Source organism: Triticum dicoccoides, chromosome 6A (assembly GCF_002162155.2).
Source record: "Triticum dicoccoides isolate Atlit2015 ecotype Zavitan chromosome 6A, WEW_v2.0, whole genome shotgun sequence".
In the NCBI taxonomy this organism is placed as follows: domain Eukaryota; kingdom Viridiplantae; phylum Streptophyta; class Magnoliopsida; order Poales; family Poaceae; genus Triticum; species Triticum dicoccoides.
This window is the reverse complement of record NC_041390.1, coordinates 16,967,028-16,990,552: the sequence shown is the minus strand read 5'-3', so window position 1 is coordinate 16,990,552 and position 23,525 is coordinate 16,967,028. Positions and strand designations below refer to the sequence as shown.

General features: G+C 45.0%; 2 protein-coding genes and 1 pseudogene across 2 annotated transcripts; all 3 read left to right on the top strand.

Annotated features, from left to right (window-relative positions):
- Window positions 1-5,800: 5,800 nt before the first annotated feature.
- On the top strand, window positions 5,801-9,214 carry LOC119315497 (annotated as a pseudogene).
- A 1,422-nt stretch (window positions 9,215-10,636) lies between these two features.
- On the top strand, window positions 10,637-11,656 carry LOC119315914 (putative germin-like protein 2-2). The gene is made up of 2 exons (XM_037590354.1): window positions 10,637-10,851; window positions 10,950-11,656. Exons 1-2 carry the CDS (start codon window positions 10,725-10,727, stop codon window positions 11,483-11,485), a joined length of 663 nt encoding a protein of 220 aa, XP_037446251.1. The 5' UTR covers window positions 10,637-10,724; the 3' UTR covers window positions 11,486-11,656.
- A 2,358-nt stretch (window positions 11,657-14,014) lies between these two features.
- LOC119314504 (tuliposide A-converting enzyme 1, chloroplastic-like) lies at window positions 14,015-15,524 on the top strand. The gene has a single exon (XM_037589209.1). It carries the CDS (start codon window positions 14,253-14,255, stop codon window positions 15,222-15,224), a length of 972 nt encoding a protein of 323 aa, XP_037445106.1. The 5' UTR covers window positions 14,015-14,252; the 3' UTR covers window positions 15,225-15,524.
- The last annotated feature ends 8,001 nt before the right edge of the window (window positions 15,525-23,525 follow it).

Sequence of the window (23,525 nt, the reverse complement as noted above, 5' to 3'; positions counted from 1 at the left end):
GGCAGCGGGGGGAATTAGCTAGGGGCGAGGGAGAGGGATGAAGGGGATCTGGCGAGAGAGAGGGAATTAGCTAGGGGGAATCTTACTAATGGCACACCAGCGGTCGGTGCGCCATTAGTAATCTTTTATCATATCAAATGGAGGGGGAATCGAGATCGAGATGGAGGGGGATCGAGATCGAGTGTCCTCATGAATATTCAATATTTTATCATATTGAATATGAAAAAATATCATCAAATTTGAAAAAATATTCATGAATTCAAAAAGTGCCCATGAAATTTTGAAAATATTCATGATATCAAAAAGTGCCCATGAAATTTAAAAATATTCATGATATCAAAATATATACTAATGACGCACTTCTACAGGGTGCGCCATTAGTAGTTTAAACTAGTAATGGCGCACTGTGAGGCCGTGCGCCATTAGTAGTTTTGTAAAAAAAAGAATAAAAAAATTCAGTACTGGCGCACTCCCTGTCTGGTGCGCCATTACTAGTTAGAACTAGTAATGGCGCACTTCGGTAGGATGCGCCATTAGTATGTATGTAAAAATGAAAAAAAAAATTATCACTAGTGGTGCACCTGTTTTCTGGTGCGCCATTAGTGTCTTCCACACTAATGGCGCATCACCAACTGGTGCGCCATTAGTATATAGTAGTGGCGCACTACTTCCCTGGTGCGCCATTAGTGTCAATCCTATCTATAGCCCTTTTCCTAGTAGTGTAGTAGGTGACTATAACTTGCAAGATCGGATCTATAACATGGATATAATGATGATAACATAAATGGTTCAGATCTGAGTTCATGGCACCCGGGCCCAAAGTGACAAGCATTAAGCATAGCAAAGTCATAGCAACATCAATCTAGGAACATAGTGGATACTACGGATCAAGCCATAACAAAACTAACTCGATTACATGATAAATCTCATCCAACTCCTCACCGACCAGCAAGCCTACGAAGGAATTACTCACTCCTAGTGGGGAGCATCATGGAATTGGCGATGGAGAAGGGTTGGTGATGACGAAGAATGAAGATCCCCTCTCTAGAGCCCCAAACGGACTCCAGATCTGCCCCCCAAGGAAGAACAGGGCTTGGCGGCGGCTCCGTCTCGTGGATCGTGATAATTCTTTCTCCCTGGTTTTCTCCGAAAATAGGATTTTATAGCGTCGGTTTCATGGTTAGCGGGGCTACCAGGTGGGGACAGCCCACCTGGGCACACCAGGAGAGGGGCGCGCGCCCTGGTGGGTCGTGCCCACCCAAGTGCCCCTCTCCGGCATCTCTTGACTCCAGAAATTCTTATTATTGATATAAAAAATCCTCGCAAAGTTTCATTCCATTCCGAGAACTTTTATTTCTGCACAAAAACAACACCATGGTAGTTCTGCTGAAAACAGCGTCAGTCCGGGGTTAGTTTCATTCAAATCATGCAAATTAGAGTCCAAAACAGGAGGAAAAGTGTTAGGAAAAGTAGATACGTTGGAGACGTATCACCAACATATGTCTTGTTCTTTCTAGTTAAGATAGATTGCCCACCATCCTGAAGAAGTAAACCAAGTGCAAAATTTTCATATGTTTAACTAAGTTTATGATTATGATTGGCCACCACCAATTAATTGCCTCTATCTTTTCACTCGCGTGTATGTGTATGTGTATGTCCAATAGTCCTATATCCATAATCTATAATGCCTAAATAGTTTGTCCCCACTAAGTGGCACTAACTCTAATTCTCTCAACATGCAACAATGCCAGCTCACCGTACCAACATGCATGGAAAAGACCCACATGCATGCTACTAATATTCAATAAATATTATACATCACACATTAATAAATACAATAAATTATATGTATTTTATTTCCAACTCTCATTTTTACAACAAATACTAATGATTCATACAACTAAATCTCGTTGAAATAATTACAACCAATTCCTGCTGCAAACGCGTGGGGTATCATCTCTAGTTAGTTTTATGTTGAACATCTTCAAATAATTAAGATACCTCATGGACCTGAAGGTCGAGAAAGTCGGGAAGGCGATCGAGGAGTGTAGTAGGTGTCTCTAGAGGTGAGCAGGACCGGATTGCCCCCCGAGCCTGCTTCACTGTACCGGAGCACTTTGCCAGTCGAAATGGGCCTGGGTCTGGTCTCCGTGCCCGAATAGTTGGACTAGATGGTACCGGATTAAACATAGACATGAAAAAAACACAACACTGTCTGTTAGCTTGGAAAAAAGAACTCAGAAGTTCTGGATCAACATTTAAGGGCTGGGGTGGTTTGCTTAACAACCTCTTGCGAGGTTTGGTAGTACTAGTCGATGGTTTATCAACAAGATTTTAAGGAATAATGTCCTTATGTCGTAGGATTTCCCCTTTTCCGCTAATATGCAATAGGCGTAGGCGAGAATGTTGATATCGGTCATATCCTGGCTGATCGTCAATTAAGTTTGAAGCTCCACTTAAAGCCCCCCCCCCCCAAGTGGTTGAATGTCTTGTTGATCAAAAAATAAAAATCCGAGGACATCCGTAGTACCAAGAACAATGTGAAATGGTATAAATGAGAGAAAACAAGTGAAAGCTTTGAGTGACTGTAATACTTTTCCCGGAGTATCCAACTCTAGTTTATATGCTCATGTCCTCTTGATAGTACAATTGTCAGTAGACCAGTGTGGAATTTGTGTCCGTTGAAATCTTCAAACTATTGAGCCTTTTATTCTCATTTTGATGGGTCATTATCCCTTTGTTTTCAGTTATTATCATAGGGACTAAATTTAAAACCGACTTAATAAAAATATTAGCCCTCTTAATTGTCTTTTCATGAATCACCAAAATCCATTATGAGACTAGATGCACTTTCCACTATTGTTAATTTTATGCGGTACTTTTAGAAATTGGCACGACATCTGGTCTACACCAAATGAACCAAATTATATTACAAACAAGCATATCAAATGAAATTGCATGTTTACAAAACTAGAGGCATTGGTATTGTTAGTTTTTCTAGTGATTAATATAAGCAATACTATTTCGTTATCAATTACAAAGCATGCACACTCCCCAACTTATTATTGGGCCATACTTGCTAGAGCCATTTGCCTACAATTCAGTCAATAGGCCAAAGATATGCTTACCTTACAATATACTACAAACTACTATCAAGATATTAGTTAGATTGTATCTCAGTTATATTATTATGACCTCTCTCTCACACACACACACGCTCATTGAATAGTTTGGTCAGCTAGAAAAAAGTAATCAACATTGAACTTTTGTTACAACACATAGTTCAAATTTAGCACAAGCAGAATTTTAGGTGAAAAACAATACAATGTATAATAAAAAATGCTATAATTAGCATTAGCAACATTGTTATTGGATTAACTATACCAACCAAGTAATAGAGCAAAATACACATTAAGAATCTACTATAGTGAAAAATATGTTCAAATAAGTATGGAAGTTTAGTATAAATTTATTTATCACCCTAGAGCCAAAATTTATTTAATATAACTAGTAAGCGTGCACGTGCAAAGCACGTCTCAACTAATATTAAGACCATTATATAAATTTATTTGTGTATGTAAAAGGATAATCTAATATTAGTAATAAAGAAATATTTCAAAAGAATTGTTGTGTTTGTAAGATTCATTTTTCTCCCAAAAAGCTATTGCATTCTTATTTCAAATCATCAGTATCCTCCTTATTTCTATGAATCTTGAAGAACAGATTCAAATGTATACTTAGGTACAGGCACTATTTATCCATTCGTGTAAAATTATTATTTTCTCACAATTCCTACTTTCCATAGTCTTCTTTATGTTTCAACACCATCATTTGAACAACTCCATTGAGTGCCACAGATCCATGAAGCAGGGGAACAACCGCTCTGAAGAAATGTTTATATATGACCTCGTTGCGGATAATTATATTGTAATATAAAATATCAATTGATAGGTCTAATAATGTACCCAAAAATCCATGTAACTTAAACTCAGAATATAGGTGAACATATTTAACATGCTGAGAACTTGTGTCTATGTCGTTCTAGTTATTTCTATCTAAAAAATCAAAATTTTCCAATCGAGAAGTGTCAATGTCGTTCTAGTTAGATATAATCCAAACTTGCCAATTAATTTGTTATTTTCAAGCAAATCATGTACGCTCAATGCACACCTAAAGTAGTGAACAAAGATTTACAATCAAATCCCATCGGACAGAATGCACACACCCTAATACAATTCATGCAAGAATCAACACCAAGACAAACTCTTCTCTTGTTCTCTAATCCCATTTGTATGGACCTCGATGTGACAACATCTTCACCTCGCCCGACAATAGTCAACAATAGTTTATTCGGTAACCATGGGCCGATGTATTTTGACAAAAAAAATAGAAGCAAGTTTAATGGAACTGTATATTTTTTTTTATATACAACATGTGGGCAAGTTTGCTGAACACTGTTAAGAAAAAACTTGCTGCTACAGATTGTTCAGACACAAAGAGCAGAACATCTAGTCTCTGCGTTCGATGGCAACACACCTTTGAGAATGGGTCGAAAAGGGGGGAGAAACAAAACATTAAATAAAAAAAATACATATGTTGATGCTTGTATCCATAATAATTGAACAAAAGTAGAATCAGCTATATCTATACGGAACCTAATCAGTTTCAAGGTTTGATCATACACAAAGCGAGTTGTTTGCCAGTTTCAGTTTTAAAAAAGACATTAAATAAAATAAAGTTTCACGAGGCTCCCTCACCTGCTAATGAAATATATTGATCAAGAAAACAGTGACATAAATGTGCACCCAATGCTTCCTCACCTATGCAAGCCCAATGCCACCTTGGTAGTATACACTACTGATATACGTGCTTGCAACATTACGCCTCTTGCCATTAGCAAAGTACTTGTTCTTTGTAACACAATGGTAGTACCATCAGATGAAACAATTACCGTTAGCAAACAAATACATGGGTTAATATGAATACGAAGTTCAAGAATTCCACCAATCGAATATATCGCATAAGCGGTGTGCTCAGCTGCATCTGATGTTGTGTTTTGAAAATCAATCATGTAATCCATGACTCTAACCTTAATTAAAATAATCATAGTTTTCTGGCTAGTTTACCTCGAACTATGCTGGCATTTCTTAGAACTAATCATTGGAGACATGCATTCTATTTTATGCAAAAAAAATATATGAATTTTTGTCCAAAAGGACCAAGTGCCCAACGCAATTGCCAAAAAGACTACATGTGGATGGAAATGACAAAAGAGACCCCCTCACCCCAGGCGCCAGCCGCGCTAGCCGACGCGTGGCACCTGCCGCCACGCCGTCAGGCGGCAGGCCCTGCTGCCACGCGGCAGCCCTTGTATGGAGGTGTGGCTCTAGCGGATCTCGTGGGATACGGTTGGTGTTTTTTTCGATGGATTTGTTAAAATCCCAGTCTGCGTTCGCGTGTTTATAGGTTGGACCCTTTCGATTTACGCTTTTATTTTTTATTGGCGACGGGTGTTATTCTGATGCGCTGGTCCCTTGGGGCCTTAGCATGATCACTTTTCGACTATCCAGTACAACAAGGTTTGCTCCGCTCCGATGAGGGGAGGGCGGTGACGGCGGCGTGCCCTCGGCTCGCTTCAGTGCTCGTAGTCGTCGTTAGGTGGTCTACGGATATGGATGTATTTTTTTTACTTTTGGTGTTTTTTTGTACTGCCATGATGTATGATGTTTGATGAATAAATTGAAAGTTTTTTAAAGAAAAACCGACGAGGAAGAAAAAGACCAATAGCCTGTTAGCTGACATGTGGGCCATAGAACTGCTTCTTTCTGATCGCCGTCTCCTCCCGCTCAGGTCAGGCGCCAATCCCCCACCAAAACCTTCCTTCCCATCCCACCTCACCTCGCCTTCTCCTCTCCCATCCCCACCGCCGCCGCCTCCTCGTCCGCGCCGCGCGCGCGATCCCTCCGGCACCGGCGACCCGCTCCGTCAGTCTCTCTTCCCGTCGCCGTCGCGCCCCCTGAGGTAAGGCTCGCTCACCCGCGCGCCCCGATTCCTCCGCCCCGCGCGCACGCACGCGGGAACCCTCGCCGCCGCGGAGCCTAACCCTAGCTCATACCTCCTCCTCCTCCGACATCTCCAGGTACCCGCGAAGGCGTCCGGACCTCAAGCCGCAGCGCCGCCACCGCCGGGTCGCCCGCTGGCCTCGTCTCGTCGTCGCCTCCATCACCGATGCATCAGGAGGTACTACCTATTACATGCCTTCCCCTCCCCTTGCAGGCTTAGGATTTGTCGCCCGATTCATTGGGTAGGATTTGCCGATCCGATTCCCCTTACCGGTGCTCTGCATTGATGATTCGATACAATCTAGAATGGGGCGGGAGATCGAATTTTCGAGCTCAATTTGTGGCTGCAACCAAAGTGTACACTGTCTGCGTCCGTGCTTTTGCGCATTTCGCGCTGAGGAATTTGGAGCTGTGCGGGGAAGTGGGGGATTCACAGGTTGCTATCTGAATTATCGAGTTCAGATTGATTGGAGGGCTGCACTGCGAGATGTATAGCAAGCACTTGGGGAGAAAGGCTTACCAGTTACCACCCAATTCACTGAATTCATCGTCTTCACGCTTTGTATTTCCACATGTTGATTGCATAGGAACTGCAAGTGTCAAGCCTTCTTACAAAAGGAACATGCATGCATTGAGAAATTTTAGTTAGAGTTCAGATTGATTGGAGGGCTGCACTGCGAGATGTTTAGCAGACACTTGGGGAGAAAAGGCTGACCACCCAATCCACTGAATTCATGGTCTTCACGTTTTGTATTTCCACATGTTGCTTGCATACGAAGTTATGAACTGCATAAGCGTGTCAAACCATCTTACAAAAGGAACATTCAGCACTTGTTATTCACTATATGGATGCATGCGCAATTAGTCGTACCTTGTGATCAGGATTCCGGCATACTGCTACTTGGCACACCAGCAACTTCACTTTCAGTATCAGTAGAGTCAGATAGAGATGCCAATTTTCCTACACTGCTGAGAACTTGGTTCTTCTTCAAACGACATCCGGCTGCAGAGTTAAAAATTAGAGCAATGTTAGTACAGAAATAAGACATCTCTAGAAGTAGATATCAGATAGCCAGCTTCCTAAGAGTTCATAATACTACATTGTCCCGGACCAAAGACTTACAGTCAATTGAGCTGCATTACGAGTTTACTAAATTCATCGTCTTCACGCTTTGTATTTCCACATGTTCATTGCATAGGAATTGCATAAGAGTGTCAAGATGTCTTACAAAAGAAACATTCAGCACTTATTATTTACTATATGCATGCATATGCAATGAACCGTACCTTGTGATCAGGATTCAGGCATACTGCTATTTGACACACCAGCAACTTCACTTCCAGTGTCGGTAGAATCAGATAGAGGCCCCAGTTTTCCTACACGGGTGAGAACTTGGTTCTTCTTCAAACTGCATTCGGGTGCGGAGTTAAAAATTAGAGCAATGTTAGTACAGAAGTAAGACATCTGCTGAGAACTTGGTTCTTCTTCAGACGGCATCTGGCTGCAGAGATAAAAATTAGAGCTTAGTACAGAAGTAAGACATCTCTAGAAGTAGATACCAGGTAGCCAACTTCCTGAAAGTTCATAATATTACATTGTCCTGGACCAAATACTTACAGTCAACTGAAGGAATAATCATGGAAAACACATTTGCCAAAAGTGAGATGCTGTGTAAAAAGGTACTCGTGCATAAAATAAAAATAGTTTGGACTACAAGAAAACTAACAAATGGCAATATACAGGTTGGATGTCTGATAATAAATATATTTATCTTTGCCTCTCTGTCCAACTTCTCATCAACTATATGATAACTTAATACAACTGAAGTTGTACCATAACACAGAACAGTTATAGAAGGGGGAGGGAAACTTTACCAGGTTTCTGCCTTTTAGAGGAAGAAGTAATTAGATCATTTACTTTCTTTTCAGCAGCTACAGTCTCAGTTGATTTTGTAAAGTTGTCTTCTAGTTTCCTTGTTAACATGCTCATCTTTTTGTCATCAATTTGTTTGGTTGACCTAGTAGAGGAATCTGATTTCAGTTATTGTGTTTCTCCAGATATGCTTCCAGGACCGCCACCACCTCTTCTTATGGGATATCCCTCTGTGCCGAGCGCATAACCCTCAGCTGCACCATCATCATCCATAGGTGCCAGCATTGCCATCATCGCTATCGTCATCATCGCGTCAACCCTCGTGATCTTGTGCATTAAGGTCTTTTGTCGTAGCTCCCGCCCCCCTCGCCCGTCCTGGTCGCCATTCTCTCGCCGCAGCAGCATCTCCCGGAGGGCCTCATCATCAGGAGAGTCTGACAGGAAGTGTGCAGCGGCGGCAGCTGTTCATGCTTGCCCGGGGGCCAGTGCTTCGTCTAGAAAGCATGCAGAAGGTTTGGTGTTTGGGTTGAAGGTCCCTGTGCCATCTGCGCCCTCTCTACCAGAGGTGGAGCTGGTGATCTTGGGGTTGCTCTCGCAACCACCCGTGCTGTTGCAGCAGGGGATGTTCTGCTGCATCTGTGCCCAAAACTTTGCGCCTAGGGATATCATCCTGTCCCTTCCGGCGTGCTTGCATAAATTCCACGAGCGGTGCATTATCCCATGGATTCCTGGACACACTCCTTACTGTTGTCCGTTCTGCGATGCTTCCATCACCATCCCCTTCCCCGACCCTGAAAAGACGCACAGCTCAGATCGCTATGATGTCGAGGCACAGACAGTGGTTGCGCCAGCACCGCCTGGAGAGGAGGTGGCAGAGGCTGTGGGTCTCTCTCGTGGGTGGCTGCGCTCTTCACTGGACAGACTCTCTGGCAGCTGGAGGGGATGCTCCAGCAGTCATGCCACTGCAGTTGTAGTGCCGGTGTCCTCACGACGTACCACGGGGAGCTGGAGAGTCAACAACTCTGACAAGGAGGACGTAGAGGCTGTTGGCGGCTCTCACGGGTGGCTAGGCTCTTTTCTGGCTACACTCTCAAGCACCTGGAGTGGACACTCAGACAGCCGTTCCACTACAATGGTGTCATCGGTGTCCTCAGGGTGCGCAACTGGAAGCCTGAGCCTGGTACTGAGTGGCTGCGGCAGTGCTGACTTGTGTTCCAGGAGCTGGGATCCTGAGGCAGCCGTGCAGAAGACGTAGTTCTTCGAAATCGATCATGCAAATAACCAGGCAAGTTTGTTCTGAAAACTCTTTGCTGCAGCACCAAACACTGTTTTGAAACCTGCTAGGCAATTGCCCCTTGTGCCAATTCAGTTATGAAAGACGTGTTTCCAGTTTTATGTTTCGTCTCTTCTCATTTCAAGTTCTGATCCAAGTTCTACTTTCGTCTTTGCAGGCTGAAATGCTGTCATACCCTACCAAGAAGTAGAAAAGATGAAAAAAGATAGAGAAAAGTCTGTGTAGGACACACGAAATATATCATGAAAAGAGCATCATATCTCCGCATCAGAAAATAGAGATATCTGACAAAGGGTTCTGTCAAACTGTATGCCGTGTACGAAAAATCAATGGCATCAGTGAGTGTACTTTGTAAGCAAGTATATCTCATCCATCCTGTTGGTAGCCATTACTTTCCTGGTCGACGCTATGGCTTTGATATGGTAACTTGCGCCCTTCTGTAATACTTTCCTGATCGACGCCATGGCTTTGCTATGGTGTGTTTACTGTAAGTTCATGATGGATGACAATTTGGTGTGTTTACTGAAGGGTGAAGGCTTGGTCACACTTGCTCTCTGGATCTTGCCTATGTTCTGTTCGGTTGGAATTATTGGCCCGGAGCCTAACATAACCTGTCTTGCTGGCTTCTGTTTTCTGTTGACGAACTTGCTTCTTGTACTGATGGATCCCTCGAAAACTGATAAGTAGAGCTAGTCTGCAATTTATAGTTTATATCAACCCGTGTCTTCACTTGTACAGTTGTATACTGTTGTAGTACTACATAAGGCTGGGTTAATTGTAATCTGGTGTTGTTCATCTTGATGCTTCTCCGTACCCTGACGGACCATTCCTGACCGAAATGCATGAAGATACTGTCAGTTAATGTACCTCTATCTCGTCATCATGTATTGCTCTAGAATTACAGCAGAAATACATGAACGGACACCAATAGATGCAGGTGTCTTGAAAAAGATAATCACAAACTTTACAATCTGTCATGAAGATGTGTTCTTGTGCTTCATATAAACCGAATCAGCGCCCGACGCAAGGCCATCCTGAGGGGGTCCATGGTCAAGGAGCTTATCGTTCTGTATTTGCCTCCTTGGATTCTTGGTCGTTGTGGATATGCACAGGCGACTTGTTCAAGCATAGATAATTTGATCCTGCCGTCCAACATACATACATACATACATACATACATACATATGCGTAGCAGGCTGTCCAGATCTAAGCACACGCTCTGCGCAGGCTGCCCACATCACAAGACTTGTTCCTACCCAACCCGTGTATATACATACATATACAAATATACATGGCACTATGGCAGGATTATTCCCTATAAATACTAGCCAACATTATTGCTTAGATATCGCACAGTCGAAGCAGCACAGCAAACAATTCCCAAAGCTTGACAGCGAGCACCTTCCTACCAGTATCAACACACAGCGAGCACGTTCCTACCAGTATCAACACTGCTTGCTCACTCGTTTTAGTGAGGCGAAAACAGAAAAGAGACATGGTGGCCATTCGTGTGCTGCTCCTTGCAGGAGCTCTCTTGGCCTTTGCATGCTCGCAGCATGGCGTCGCCGCCTCCGACCCCAGCCTTCTCCAGGACTTCTGCGTTGCGGACAAGACGTCTCAAGGTGATGTAAATGCATACTGGCTAATACACCCTCATGGAATTGCAGTTAAGCAATCACTCGTCTCTGACATCTTACATGGATGCATCCAATCACCGCAGTGCGTGTCAACGGACTCCCTTGCAAAGATGTGAAGGATGTTGTCGCGGAGGACTTCTTCTTTTCTGGCCTTCATATGGCCGGCAACACGGCCAACAAGCAGGGTTCCGTGGTGACCGCCGTCAACGTCGCGCAGATCGGTGGGCTGAACACCATGGGCGTCTCCCTCGTCCGCATCGACTATGCGCCGAACGGCCTCAACCCTCCTCACACCCACCCGCGCTCCACCGAGATCTTGACCGTGCTAGAGGGCTGCCTCCACGTCGGCTTCGTCACCTCGAACCCTGAGAACAGACACTTCAACAAGGTTCTCGCCAAGGGAGACGTGTTTGTGTTCCCCAAGGGCCTCGTCCATTACCAGTTCAATAATGGGAACACTCATGCGGTGGCCATTGCGGCACTGAGCAGCCAGAACCCTGGAGTGATCACGGTAGCCAACGCGGTGTTTGCATCGGAGCCTGCCATCTCAGATGATGTTATCACCAAGGCATTCCAGGTGGAGAAGAACACAGTCGATTGGATCCAAGCACAGTTCTAAAAAGTCTCGTGTTCCCGCGTGTGTTTTTTGTTTGTTTAATTGGTCGTTGAAGTACTATTTTGTCTTTAGCTTCGTTTGTATTGCATTTCATTTTCTTTACAGTATTGTAAGTTGAGGACATCTAATCCTCATGTGTATGTCTTTTTACCTATGTAACATTGATGTATTGTGGTACACACCTCTATTTGTTTATTGCAAAGGCAAATTATTTGTTAAATTTTTCATTAGTTTCCATTGCTTTGGTTTGGTACTTTCTCTGTAAATTAATATAAGATCGTTTAGATCAGTACTAGTAAATATTTGCTGTCGCTGATTCGTGTACTTTACATTGTCCACATGTACTTGTGGGACCTCACAAGAATCGAAGTGAACTATGCGGTGGAGCTTCTTGTACGAGCTAACCTTCCTGTATGCTGTTCATCACCTTTGGTTTTCCTTGCTTTGAGTTTGGGTCATGCATATAGCCTAGTCATATTACCGTGTGCACGCATAGAGAAGTGATTATGTGTGTACATGCAAGCTGTAAGTGAGTCGCGTTAGCAATAAGAGCAACTCCAATGGGGTGACCCATTTCGCCCATCGTCGTCCGTTTGGGTCGGTGTGGACAGAAAAGACGGCCCAACGCGTCGACCCAAACGGACGCGTGTCCGCTTGGCATCCGCATGGCTACCCATTATCGGCTCAATTTTCAGCCGGATTTGTGTCGGCGCAGACACGAGACGGACGCGCGCGCGCCTACACCTTTCCCCGGGCCCGCTGGTCGGTGGCAGCCACGACCATTTCCCCTCATTTTTTCCCAAAACACTCCCACCCGCGCGCGCTCCCGCCTCACACCCCGCCATGAAGGACGCCATCGACCTCAACGCCGCCGCCGGCCTCGCCTCCCTCGCCTCGTCCGGCACCGCCGCCCCCTCCGGGAAAGGCAAGCCTCGTGCCCCGCGCAAGACCGCCGCCGCGACCAAGCCAAAGAAGGCACTGACGCCCGAACAACGGGAAAGAGAGTCGGCCAAGAGGAAGGGCCGGAGGCACGCCGCGGACGCGAGGGGTGAGGCCGCCGCGTAGGCCGCCACCGTCGCCGCCGCGCAGCAGGGGGTCACCAACGCCCGCGTCGCGGCGGCAACGAGGGAGGCGCTCTACATGCTAGGGTTAAACCCCAGCCAGCACGGCCTCGTCCAAGCTGCTGTCGTCGGCGTTTCAAGAAGGAGGACAAGCGAGATGCGGCCACCAACATCTTGATCGCAAGCGTGGACGGCATGATGAACAAGGACTCAAGGGAGAAGGAGCGCCGGCGTTTCAAGGCGGAGCAAATGGATGCTTTCATGGAGATTCAAAGGAGGAGGCTTGAGCTGAACTCCCTCTAGTCCTTTTTACTCTGCATATTAGATTTTCTTTTTCAAGTCAAACTTTACAAAGTTTGACCAAATTTATATTTAAAAATATCAACATCTACAATACAAAATATGTATACTATGAAACTACATTTCACAATGAATCTAACAATATTGATTTGGCATTGTCAATGTTGATAGTAGAGATACTTTGACTCCGGACAAAACTTATATGCAAACTGAAAAGGACCGGAGGGAGTAAAAGAAAAAATAATCCTCACAAATCTTCATGTAATATCCAATAGTGTAGGATTTTTTTTCGCGGGTGACAACTGTGTAGGATTTACATGAGGCATAGCTATTTCTTATAAATATGTGGCGAATTTGCAAATATTATAGTTAGTCAAACAAGTAACATCACATTCATCGATTCAGTCATTCCCAATCACCATATGTATCCATTTCCTCTCCTCCCCTCCACCTCGATGCACGTAGGAAAAGGGTTATATCTCGTAATTTTATCAAAGCTGGGTCAAATCTCGCTCAACTTTTGCAAAACAATAATGCTACATCTACGTAAAAAGTTACGGAAGCTTACGTAACCTGCCTTAACTAAATATCCTCTGCCCCCCCTGATTTTAACCGGGGGTGGGCCCCTTCCTCCCCCTCTCTTCAATCCCAGCCCACTATGTTGATGTTTACGTTAATTTACGTTTGTGTTTCACGTAGATATAGCATTACTCTTTGCAAAATGGTCAAAACATCAAATTTGGCCGTGGCGAGGGGCCCAGAGACTTTTCACATGCGCCGACTGCAATTCTGCTAGCTAGGTTGGTGGACATACCACATACGCAACTCAACAACTCGCTAGCTCAGCTCCTGCTCCACAAAAGGCTGTGAGCTCCTTTTTATTCTCGAGAAACTTTCAATCTATTCATTTTCAGTCATAATCCTCATGATGAATTTCATGTGGCAGGAGCGGAACCAGCGGGCCTGGATGACGACACTGCCGATCATGAAAGGATATGATATCTAAGTTTTGGTACGAGTATACAAATAAAAACCAAGATAAAAGGACATGATATCTAAGTTTTGGTACGAGTATACAAACAAAAACCAAGATAAATCAACAATAGACAAGTCAGATGGAAATCCAAGGCACAAGTGAGAAGCTAATGGAATACGCGTGCAATAGTCGTCGGTCCCTTTTGCTCTTGTCGATCTCTCCGGCAGAGACAGACAACGGCCGGCGTGTACTTTGACTTGACTGGTGAACGATGGCGTGTCAGCAGGTGAATCGAAGCTTCGGCAGGAGATAGCGACGAAGATGGCGTGCGTGCGAAGACCATCTACTCCAAGTCTTTGAGCTAATCAATGGAGGAGCAGTATTAATTAGGCCCCGTGTCTCATCTCCCGGCCACCGTCTGAGACCACCTTGCATGCGAGCGATGGATCCAGCTCCAGCAGCCAGCAAGATGCTGTTCGACTCGCCGGCGTTCCGCGTCCACGAGGACGGCCGCGTGGAGCGCTTCTTCGGCACGGACACCACCCAGCCCGGCTTCGACGCCGCCACGGGCGTCACCTCCAAGGACGTCGTGCTCGACGCCGCCACCGGCGTCTTCGTCCGCCTCTACCTGCCAGCGCTCCCCGACGGCCCCGACCGCGGGAGGGAGAGGCTGCCCATCCTCGTCTACTTCCACGGCGGCGGCCTGGTCCTCGGCTCGGCCGCCTCCCAGATGTACCACGGCTACCTCAACTCCATCGTCTCCCGGGCCGGCGTCCTGGCCGTGTCCGTCGACTACCGCCTCGCGCCGGAGCACCCGATCCCGGCCGCCTACGACGACTCCTGGCTGGCGCTCAGCTGGGCCGCGTCGAGGGTAGGCGACCCGTGGCTGTCGGAGCACGGCGACGCCGGCCGCATCTTCCTGGCCGGCGACAGCGGCGGCGCCAACATCGTCCACAACATGGCGATCAACACTGATCACGACGGTTTGCCCGCGGGGGCGGTGGTGGAGCGGGCGCTCCTGCTGCACCCCATGTTTGGCGGGAAGGAGCCGGTGGACGGCGAGGCGGCGGACACGAGATATCACATGGAGAAGCTCTGGGCGCTGATATGCCCGGACGGCGACGGCCTAGGGGTGGACGACCCGAGGCTGAACCCGATGGCTCCCGGGGCGCCGAGCTTGCGCGCGCTGGCGGGCCGGAGGCTGCTCGTCTGCTCCGCCGAGAGGGACTTTGGGCGGGCGAGGGCCGCCGCGTATTATCAGGCCGTCAAGGGGAGCGGGTGGCCCGGCACGGCGGAGTGGCTGGAGTCCCCCGGGGAGGAGCATGGGTTCTTCCTCCTCCAGCCGGAGCGCGACGAGTCCTCGGCTCTCATGGATCGGGTGGTCGCCTTCCTCTCCGGCGAATGATCTACAGGAGATCGACTTTTCTGGTCAATAATACATTTTTTTACCTGTCAATAATACTTTACACAAACTGAAAAAGGGGTGCTGTTTGTGACGGGTCTGTGAATCTCAGCCCTTGATATGCCCCTCTTTAAATATCCAATGATCCACATTTTGTTTCATTCTTCAAAGAATCATACTTTTCTACAGCGGTGGAAAGCCGGGCAATGCACAAAGCCTGCCCTGTCTCCTCCGTGTCGATCGTGTAAACCATACTCACTCCACGATATTGCTCGGACTAGGATTAATTGTTTCTTTAGAGAACACCAGCTTTATACCTTAATTCAAGTTAATTTATTTAATAATTAATATAAATGCCAGTGCGTTGCACCAGGCGAAAAAAGAGACACAATCTGCTTCGTGCGCCATTGTGCATCGTTTTTTATATTCAATTAAAATAAACATCGATAATTAGGTTAATTTTGGGTAATTTTCTTATTTTTAATAAAAAAATTAAAACACTATTTGGGCTTGTCCCAAACAAACACTTGACGTAGATAGTAGGACGTAGTCTTTCCCCTTAGTTAGAGATTTTCGTGATAAATTGCATATGCATATGGAATTATCCCATAATATTTGTACACAACTTTTTATTTTCGTGATTCTACCTTTCCAAAATATTTGTACACAACTTTTTATTTTTTTTAACACTCTTTACTTCTCCTGGTAAGTTGTAATGATGTAAACTGCTTCAGGTGGTAATCCTGCCTAAAATGTTAGATCAAGGTTGCAAAGAGAAACTTGTGGCACACTCACCTATGAGTAATGATTCGATAAAGATCGGCTTCTGCCTTTCGAGTAACGTTTAGATAATGTAAGGTTAGGATCCCATAATTCCCCCCAAAAAGGATATCAAAATAATTCAACAATCTACAAATGATTATAATATACTCGTAGAAGAACTTGGAGATGTTCGCATAAGAAGCAAGATTCCACCTTCTGCCATTGGCTTTTGGATGATATAATGATATGTATTTATAGGGTCTTCAGTACTGGCACGAGCAGGAAGCACGGAGAGTGGGCATGGCCGAGCAGCAAATAGGATGCAGCCTTGCCAGGGGTGGCGTAGGAACACGCTGATAACCATGAATAGAAGTTTTGCTTAAAAAAACCACGAATAGAAGTAGCAACAATCAGCTCAACTCACCTCACTTTGTAACAGAAAAATCACACCTACATTGGAAGCAACATAAGTACGTCACCATCGGTCCAACACCAAACCAATGAGCTTTTAGATCTGTGGACCTGCTATTTTGATGTGTTCACTGGAACAATGTACAGTCTGGTAAAAAGTAACGGTTGAAAATAATGCAGAATAATATCCTCTAGCTTAATATACAAAGGAAAATGAAAAGATCATTATAACAGACATGGGAAAGGTTTGAGATAGGTTCACTAATAGAAAACAGGGCTTTGGTCCAGGCCGGGTCAGCCCATTAGTCCCGGTTCAGTCTAGAACCGGGACCAATGTGGGCATTGGTCCCGGTTCGTGAGTCCAGGGGGCCGGCCGGGTCACGTGGGCCATTGGTCCCGGTTCATCTGGACCTTTTGGTCCCGGTTGGTGGGATGAACCGGGACCAATGGGCCTCGCTCCTGGCCCACCACCATTGGTCCCGGTTGGTGGCTTGAACCGGGACCAAATGCTCCCCTTTAGTCCCGGCTCATGTCACCAACCGGGACCAATGAGGTGCCTATATATACCCCTCGCTCGCGAGCAGAGCACCCCAGTGCTCTGTTTTTCTCTGACCGAAGGGGAGAGGGCTTTGTGGTGCTCTAGCTCACCTTCTATGCACATGAGGTGTTCGATGGAATGCCCGAGTCACACTACTTAAGCTTTCTCCTCTCGAAGCTCGACCTCCAAGCTCCATTTTCCTCGAGATTTGTCTAGATTTAGCGGTCCGTCACGCCCCGTCCCTGTCTTCACCGTCGTCGATCACCCGCGCCGATCTCATCACCGACACCACCGTGGTGAGCCTCTTGTTCTTATCTTCTTTCTGAAAGGAAAAATATTCTTACTTGTATGTTTAGATAGATACTTGTATCATTTTCTTACATTTATTATTGCATCTTATATAGTGCGATGGTTTTGGTATCCTCCCCCGTCGGCCCTCGTCCTGTCTATGATTCGGATGTGGTATGTATATTATCTTTATAACTATTGGTTCATTTATTGTTTATGAAAATTATGCCGACCAATGTGACATAGATTTTATTTATCTAGGATGTATGTGAATCGGAAATGCCAACCGACCCTATTGTCAAGAGGTTAAATTTAGTTGAAGAAGAAAACAATTTGTTGAAGGAAAAAATAAAAAAAAATTGAGGAGGAGAAGATGACATTGGAGTTGCATGTTGTGGATGTCGTCGATGATCACAAGATCAAGATGGATGCAATGCGCTTGAAGATTAGAAAGATTAGAAAATATGCCATTCATACCGAGGCTTGGTATCATTATGCCGTTGGATCAATTGTTACCTTGATTGCGATTATGATCGCATTTGTTTTCGCATTGAAATGTTTTACATAGTTCAATGTATGGTTTAATTAATTAGATGCTCTGGAGAGCTATATGTTGTTAGATGAGAACTATGTATGCACTTTGGTTTTAATGTAATGATGAACTTCTATTAATTTGGACACTTAATTATATATAATGCACGCAAATGAACCGGCAATGGATGTACGGTGACAGACACACCCGCGAGTACATTAAGGGCGTGCATGAATTTCTCGATGCGGCTGAGGCAAACAAGCAGAATGGTTTTATGTGTTGTCCATGCACTGAATGTGGGAATACGAGGTCTTACTCTAACCGGAAAATCCTTCACTCCCACCTGCTTTACAAGGGTTTCATGCCAGACTATAATGTTTGGACGAGGCACGGAGAAATAGGGGTTATGATGGAAGACGGCGAAGAAGAAGAGTACGATGACAACTATGTGCCCCCTGAATACGGTGATGCTCCAACGGGGGGAGCTGGTGAAGATCAAGAGGAACCAGACGATGTGCCCAATGATGCTGCAACGGGTGAAGCTGCTGAAGATCAAGAGGAACCAGACGATGTGCCCGATGATGATGATCTCCGCCGGGTCATTGTCGATGCAAGGACGCAATGCGAAAGTCAAAAGGAGAAGCTGAAGTTCGATCGCATGTTAGAGGATCACAAAAAAGGGTTATACCCCAATTGCAAAGATGGCAACACAAAGCTCGGTACCGTACTGGAATTGCTGCAGTGGAGGGCAGAGAATGCTGTGGCTGACAAAGGATTTGAGAAGCTACTGAAAATATTGAAGAAGAAGCTTCCAAAGGATAACGAATTGCCCGACAGTACATACGCAGCAAAGAAGGTCGTATGCCCTCTAGGATTGGAGGTGGAGAAGATACATGCAAGCCCTAATGGCTGCATCCTCTACCGCGGTGCATACAAGGATCTGAACGCATGCCCGGTATGCGGTGCATTGCGGTATAAGATCAGACGAGATGACCCTGGTGATGTTGACGGCGAGCCCCCCAGGAAGAGGGTTCCTGCGAAGGTGATGTGGTATGCTCCTATAATACCACGGTTGAAATGTCTGTTCAGAAACGAAGAGCATGCCAAGTTGATGCGATGGCACAGTGAGAACCGAAAGAAAGATGGGAAGTTGAGAGTACCCGCTGACGGGTCGGAGTGGAGAAAAATCGAGAGAAAGTACTGGGATGAGTTTGCAAAGGACCCAAGGAATGTATGGTTTGCTTTAAGCGCGGATGGCATTAATCCTTTCGGGGAGCAGAGCAGCAATCACAGCACCTGGCCCGTGACTTTATGTATGTATAACCTTCCTCCTTGGATGTGCATGAAGCGGAAGTTCATTATGATGCCAGTTCTCATCCAAGGCCCTAAGCAACCCGGTGGACTAGCTGTTCCGAATGACGCTGAGGGACACACACCCATGCGGAAGAAGAAATCTATATTTTGGGACCTACCCTACTGGAAAGACCTAGAGGTCCGCTCCTCAATCGACGTGATGCACGTGACGAAGAACCTTTGCGTGAACCTGCTAGGCTTCTTGGGCGTGTATGGGAAGACAAAAGATACACCTGAGGCACGGGAGGACCTGCAACGTTTGCACGAAAAAGACGGCATGCCTCCGAAGCAGTATAAAGGTCCTGCCAGCTATGCTCTTACGAAAGAAGAGAAAGAAATCTTCTTTGAATGCCTGCTCAGTATGAAGGTCACGACTGGCTTCTCGTCGAATATAAAGGGAATAATAAATATGCCAGAGAAAAAGTTTCAGAACCTAAAGTCTCATGACGGCCACGTGATTATGACGCAACTGCTTCCGGTTGCATTGAGGGGGCTTCTACCGGAAAACATCCGATTAGCCATTGTGAAGCTATGTGCATTCCTCAATGCAATCTCTCAGAAGGTGATCGATCCAGAAATTGTACCAAGGCTAAGGAGTGATGTGGCGCAATGTCTTGTCAGTTTTGAGCTGGTGTTCCCACCATCCTTCTTCAATATCATGACGCACGTTCTAGTTCATCTAGTCGACGAGATTGTCATCCTAGGGCCCGTATTTCTACACAATATGTTCCCCTTTGAGAGGTTCATGGGAGCCCTAAAGAAATATGTCCGTAATCGCGCTAGGCCAGAAGGAAGCATCTCCATGGGCCATCAAACAGAGGATGTTATCGGGTTTTGTGTTGACTTCATTCCTGGCCTTAACAAGATAGGTCTCCCTAAATCGCGGTATGAGGGGAGACTGACTGGAAAAGGCACTCTTGGAAGAGACTCAATAATATGCAGGGACGGATATTCTTGGTCTCAAGCACACTACACAGTTCTACAGAACTCTACCTTGGTGACCCCGTATGTCGATGAACACAAGAACAGTCTGCGCTCCAAACACCCGGAGCAGTGCGACGATTGGATTACATGTGAACAGATCAGGACTTTCAGCAGTTGGTTGGAAACACGTCTCAGAGGTGACAACACTATTTGTGATGAGTTGTACTTGTTTTCCAGGGGACCATCTTTGACTGTATTGACTTACAAAGGATACGAGATAAATGGGAATACATTTTACACGATCGCCCAAGATCAAAAGAGCACCAACCAAAACAGCGTTGTCTGCTTTGATGCAGCAACCGAGAGCGAAAAGGATACATATTATGGTTACATAGTGGACATATGGGAACTTAACTACAGACCTGATTTTAAGGTCCCTTTGTTTAAGTGCAAATGGGTCAATCTGTTAGGCGGCGGGGTACAGGTAGACCCACAGTACGGAATGACAACAGCGGATCTGAAAAATCTTGGGTACACTGACGAACTGTTCGTCCTAGCCAATGATGTGGCACAGGTTATCTATGTGAAGGACATGTCTACCAAATCGAGAAAAAGAAAAGATAAGGAAGCGAATACATCATACGATGAGCCAAAGCGCCACATAGTTCTTTCAGGAAAAAGGGACATCCTGGGAGTGGACGGCAAGACAGACATGTCTGAAGATTATGAAAAGTTTCATGAAATTCCTCCCTTCAATGTCAAGGCTGACCCAAGCATCCTGATAAACAATGAAGATTATCCATGGTTACGGTGCAATAAGCAAATGACACAAGCGAAGAAAAAGTGAAGACTTTCTCCCGCAACTTTGTAACACACGAACATCCTACCATTGTCCGTTTTGTACAAGCACATGCTATGTGGGTGAAATTATGATACCATCCCAACTTTCAACTTTTTCAGGGTTCATTTGAAATGCTTTCATGTCTTATGGTTCGGCCCTCGTAATACCATGACCATTAGTCCCTGGCCCATGCCAACTTTCAAACCGGGACTAAAGGGTTAGTCCTCGTTGCGAGCCGAGTTTAGTCCCACCTCGCCAACCGAAGGGGGCTCACACTGGTTTATAAGCCCTTCCCTCTCTGCCTTGTTGAGCTCCTCTCAAAGTGAAAATAGATGCCCTAATAGAGAAAAGTTTAACCTAAATTCATAGTGAATTTCTCTGAAATTCATAGAAATTTACTAGGAATTTAGGTTGAATTTTCTCTATAAGCGCATCTATTCTCATTTTTTTAGTAAGTTAATCACAAACTTGTGATTCAAACAATTTTCAAAGAATTCAAATTTTAACTATTCAAATTTGAAAACTAATGGCACTAACAGAAAGTTTATAATTTTGCTAACCTAAAAGCAAACAGAATTAAAAATTAAAGCAAAAAACAAAAGAAAATAAATAATGCAAAAAACAAATCAAAAAACAGGAAAAAACTATTTTTATAGTAAAGTTAATCACAAAATAAAATAAATAAAGCAACAAAGAAAACAAAAAAACTAAAAAAGTGTTTTCAAATTTGAAAACTAATGGCACTAACAGAAAGTTTATAATTTTTCTAAAACTAATGGTACTAACAGAAAGTTTATAATTTTGCTAACCTAAAAGCAAACAGAATTAAAAATTAAAGCAAAAAACAAAAGAAAATAAATAATGCAAAAAACAAATCAAAAAACAGGAAAAACTATTTTTATAGTAAAGTTAATCACAAAATAAAATAAATAAAGCAACAAAGAAAACAAAAAAACTAAAAAAGTGTTTTCAAATTTGAAAACTAATGGAACTAACAGAAAGTTTATAATTTTTCTAAAACTAAAAGCATAAATAATTAAAAAATAAAGCAAAAAACAAAAGAAAATAAATAAAGCAACAAAAAACAAAAAAATGCCACCTACTGGGCCACCACGGCCTGAATACGACTAGAAACCCTACCATGGGCCAGGATTCAGGCCTGCAGCAGGCCCAGTAGGCCCACAGGCATTGCAGTGACAAATTAGGCCCGAAAGCCTGCAGTTGAGAGGAGCTCGGGAGGGTGGGTGCAGCAGCGCTTATAAACCACTCCCGAGCCCTCTCAACTAGCGAGGTGGGACTAAACTTTTGGGCGCGGGGCAGCACAAGGCCATTGGTCCCGGTTGGTGGCACCAACCGGGACCAAAGGCCTCCGCTTCCTGAAAAGAGACCTTTGGTCCCGGTTGGTGCCACCAACCGGGACTAAAGGGAACCATTGGTCATGGTTGGTTCCACGAAACGGGACCAATGGTCTCAGTATATAAGAAAACACTTGTGAAATTTTCATTCAGTTCCTCATTCTCCTGCTGCCCCGCCGCCCTCTGCCCCGTCGCCCGTGCCCGTCACCGCCGCCGTCGTCGCCCGCGCCCATCGTCGCCGCCCCCGTCGCCGCGCGCCACCCCGCGTCGTCGCCGTCCGCCTCACCGCGTCGCCCCGACGCCGTCGCCGCCCCGCTCCACCGCTGCCCCGACCTCGCCGCCTCGACGCCACCGCTGCCCCGCGTCGCCCTCACACCGTCCTTGCCCCATGCGCCACTGCCTCTGCCTCTACCTCGACCTCTCCCCGCGCTGTGAGCCCCTGCCTCCTCCCCTTTCCTTCTCATTGCCGTCCCCGCATGCCATCCGTAAGCTCCACCGCCAACCATCGTCGCCGTCGCTGACCACCGCGGCCTATTTTTCATTTTTTTGTTAAGATGTATGTATGTATGTATGTATAATGCTCTTTATATGCTCTGTAATGCTCTGTATATGTTGTATAATGCTCTTTATATGTTGGAGAAGAAAAGAGGAAGAAGGAAGAAGAAGGAAAAGAAGGAGTGTGTATATGTCCTTTTTTAGATTGTTTGTTGTTTGCATTTTTATAAAAATGTATATATGTATGTATGTTCTCTGTGTATATGGCAAAATTTCAGAATTTTTTGATTGGTTTAGAATAGGTTTTCAGCAAGGAATAGTTTTTATATATGACTATGGATATATGAGCAATGATGATCCATGGATGTATGCATTGATATATATGTATTTTTGTTCATAGCATTTTTTCCATTTATATATGTATGTGGCTATAGATGGATATATATGAGAGGTTTCCTAGTGTCAAATTAGTATTGAAGAAATCCATGGAAGAAGGAAGAAGAAGTAAAAGAGGGTCGAGGGGGGGGGTCGATATACTCCCTCCCCGATAACAATTTTTTCCATGTATATATGCAAAAGTTACATTTTTAGAAAAGTTTTATATATCTAGCTAGAAAGAAGGAAGAAGAAGAAAAAGAAGGAGAGGAAAAAGGAAAATAAGAAGAGGAAGAAAGGAGAAGAAGAGGAGAGGAAGAAGGGGAAAAATAAATAAGAAAAAGAAAAAAAAGAAGAGGAGAAGAAGAACGGAATAGAGGAGAAGAAGAGAAAATAGAATATATTATTCTATTTTCTCTTCTTCTCCTCT

Coding starts and splice junctions, on each gene's coding strand:
- LOC119315914 (XM_037590354.1), top strand. CDS start 10,725: ATGGTGGCCATTCGTGTGCTGCTCCTTGCAGGAGCTCTCTTGGCCTTT. Junction 10,852..10,949: donor TGCGGACAAGACGTCTCAAG/GTGATGTAAATG, acceptor CAATCACCGCAG/TGCGTGTCAACGGACTCCCT.
- LOC119314504 (XM_037589209.1), top strand. CDS start 14,253: ATGCGAGCGATGGATCCAGCTCCAGCAGCCAGCAAGATGCTGTTCGAC.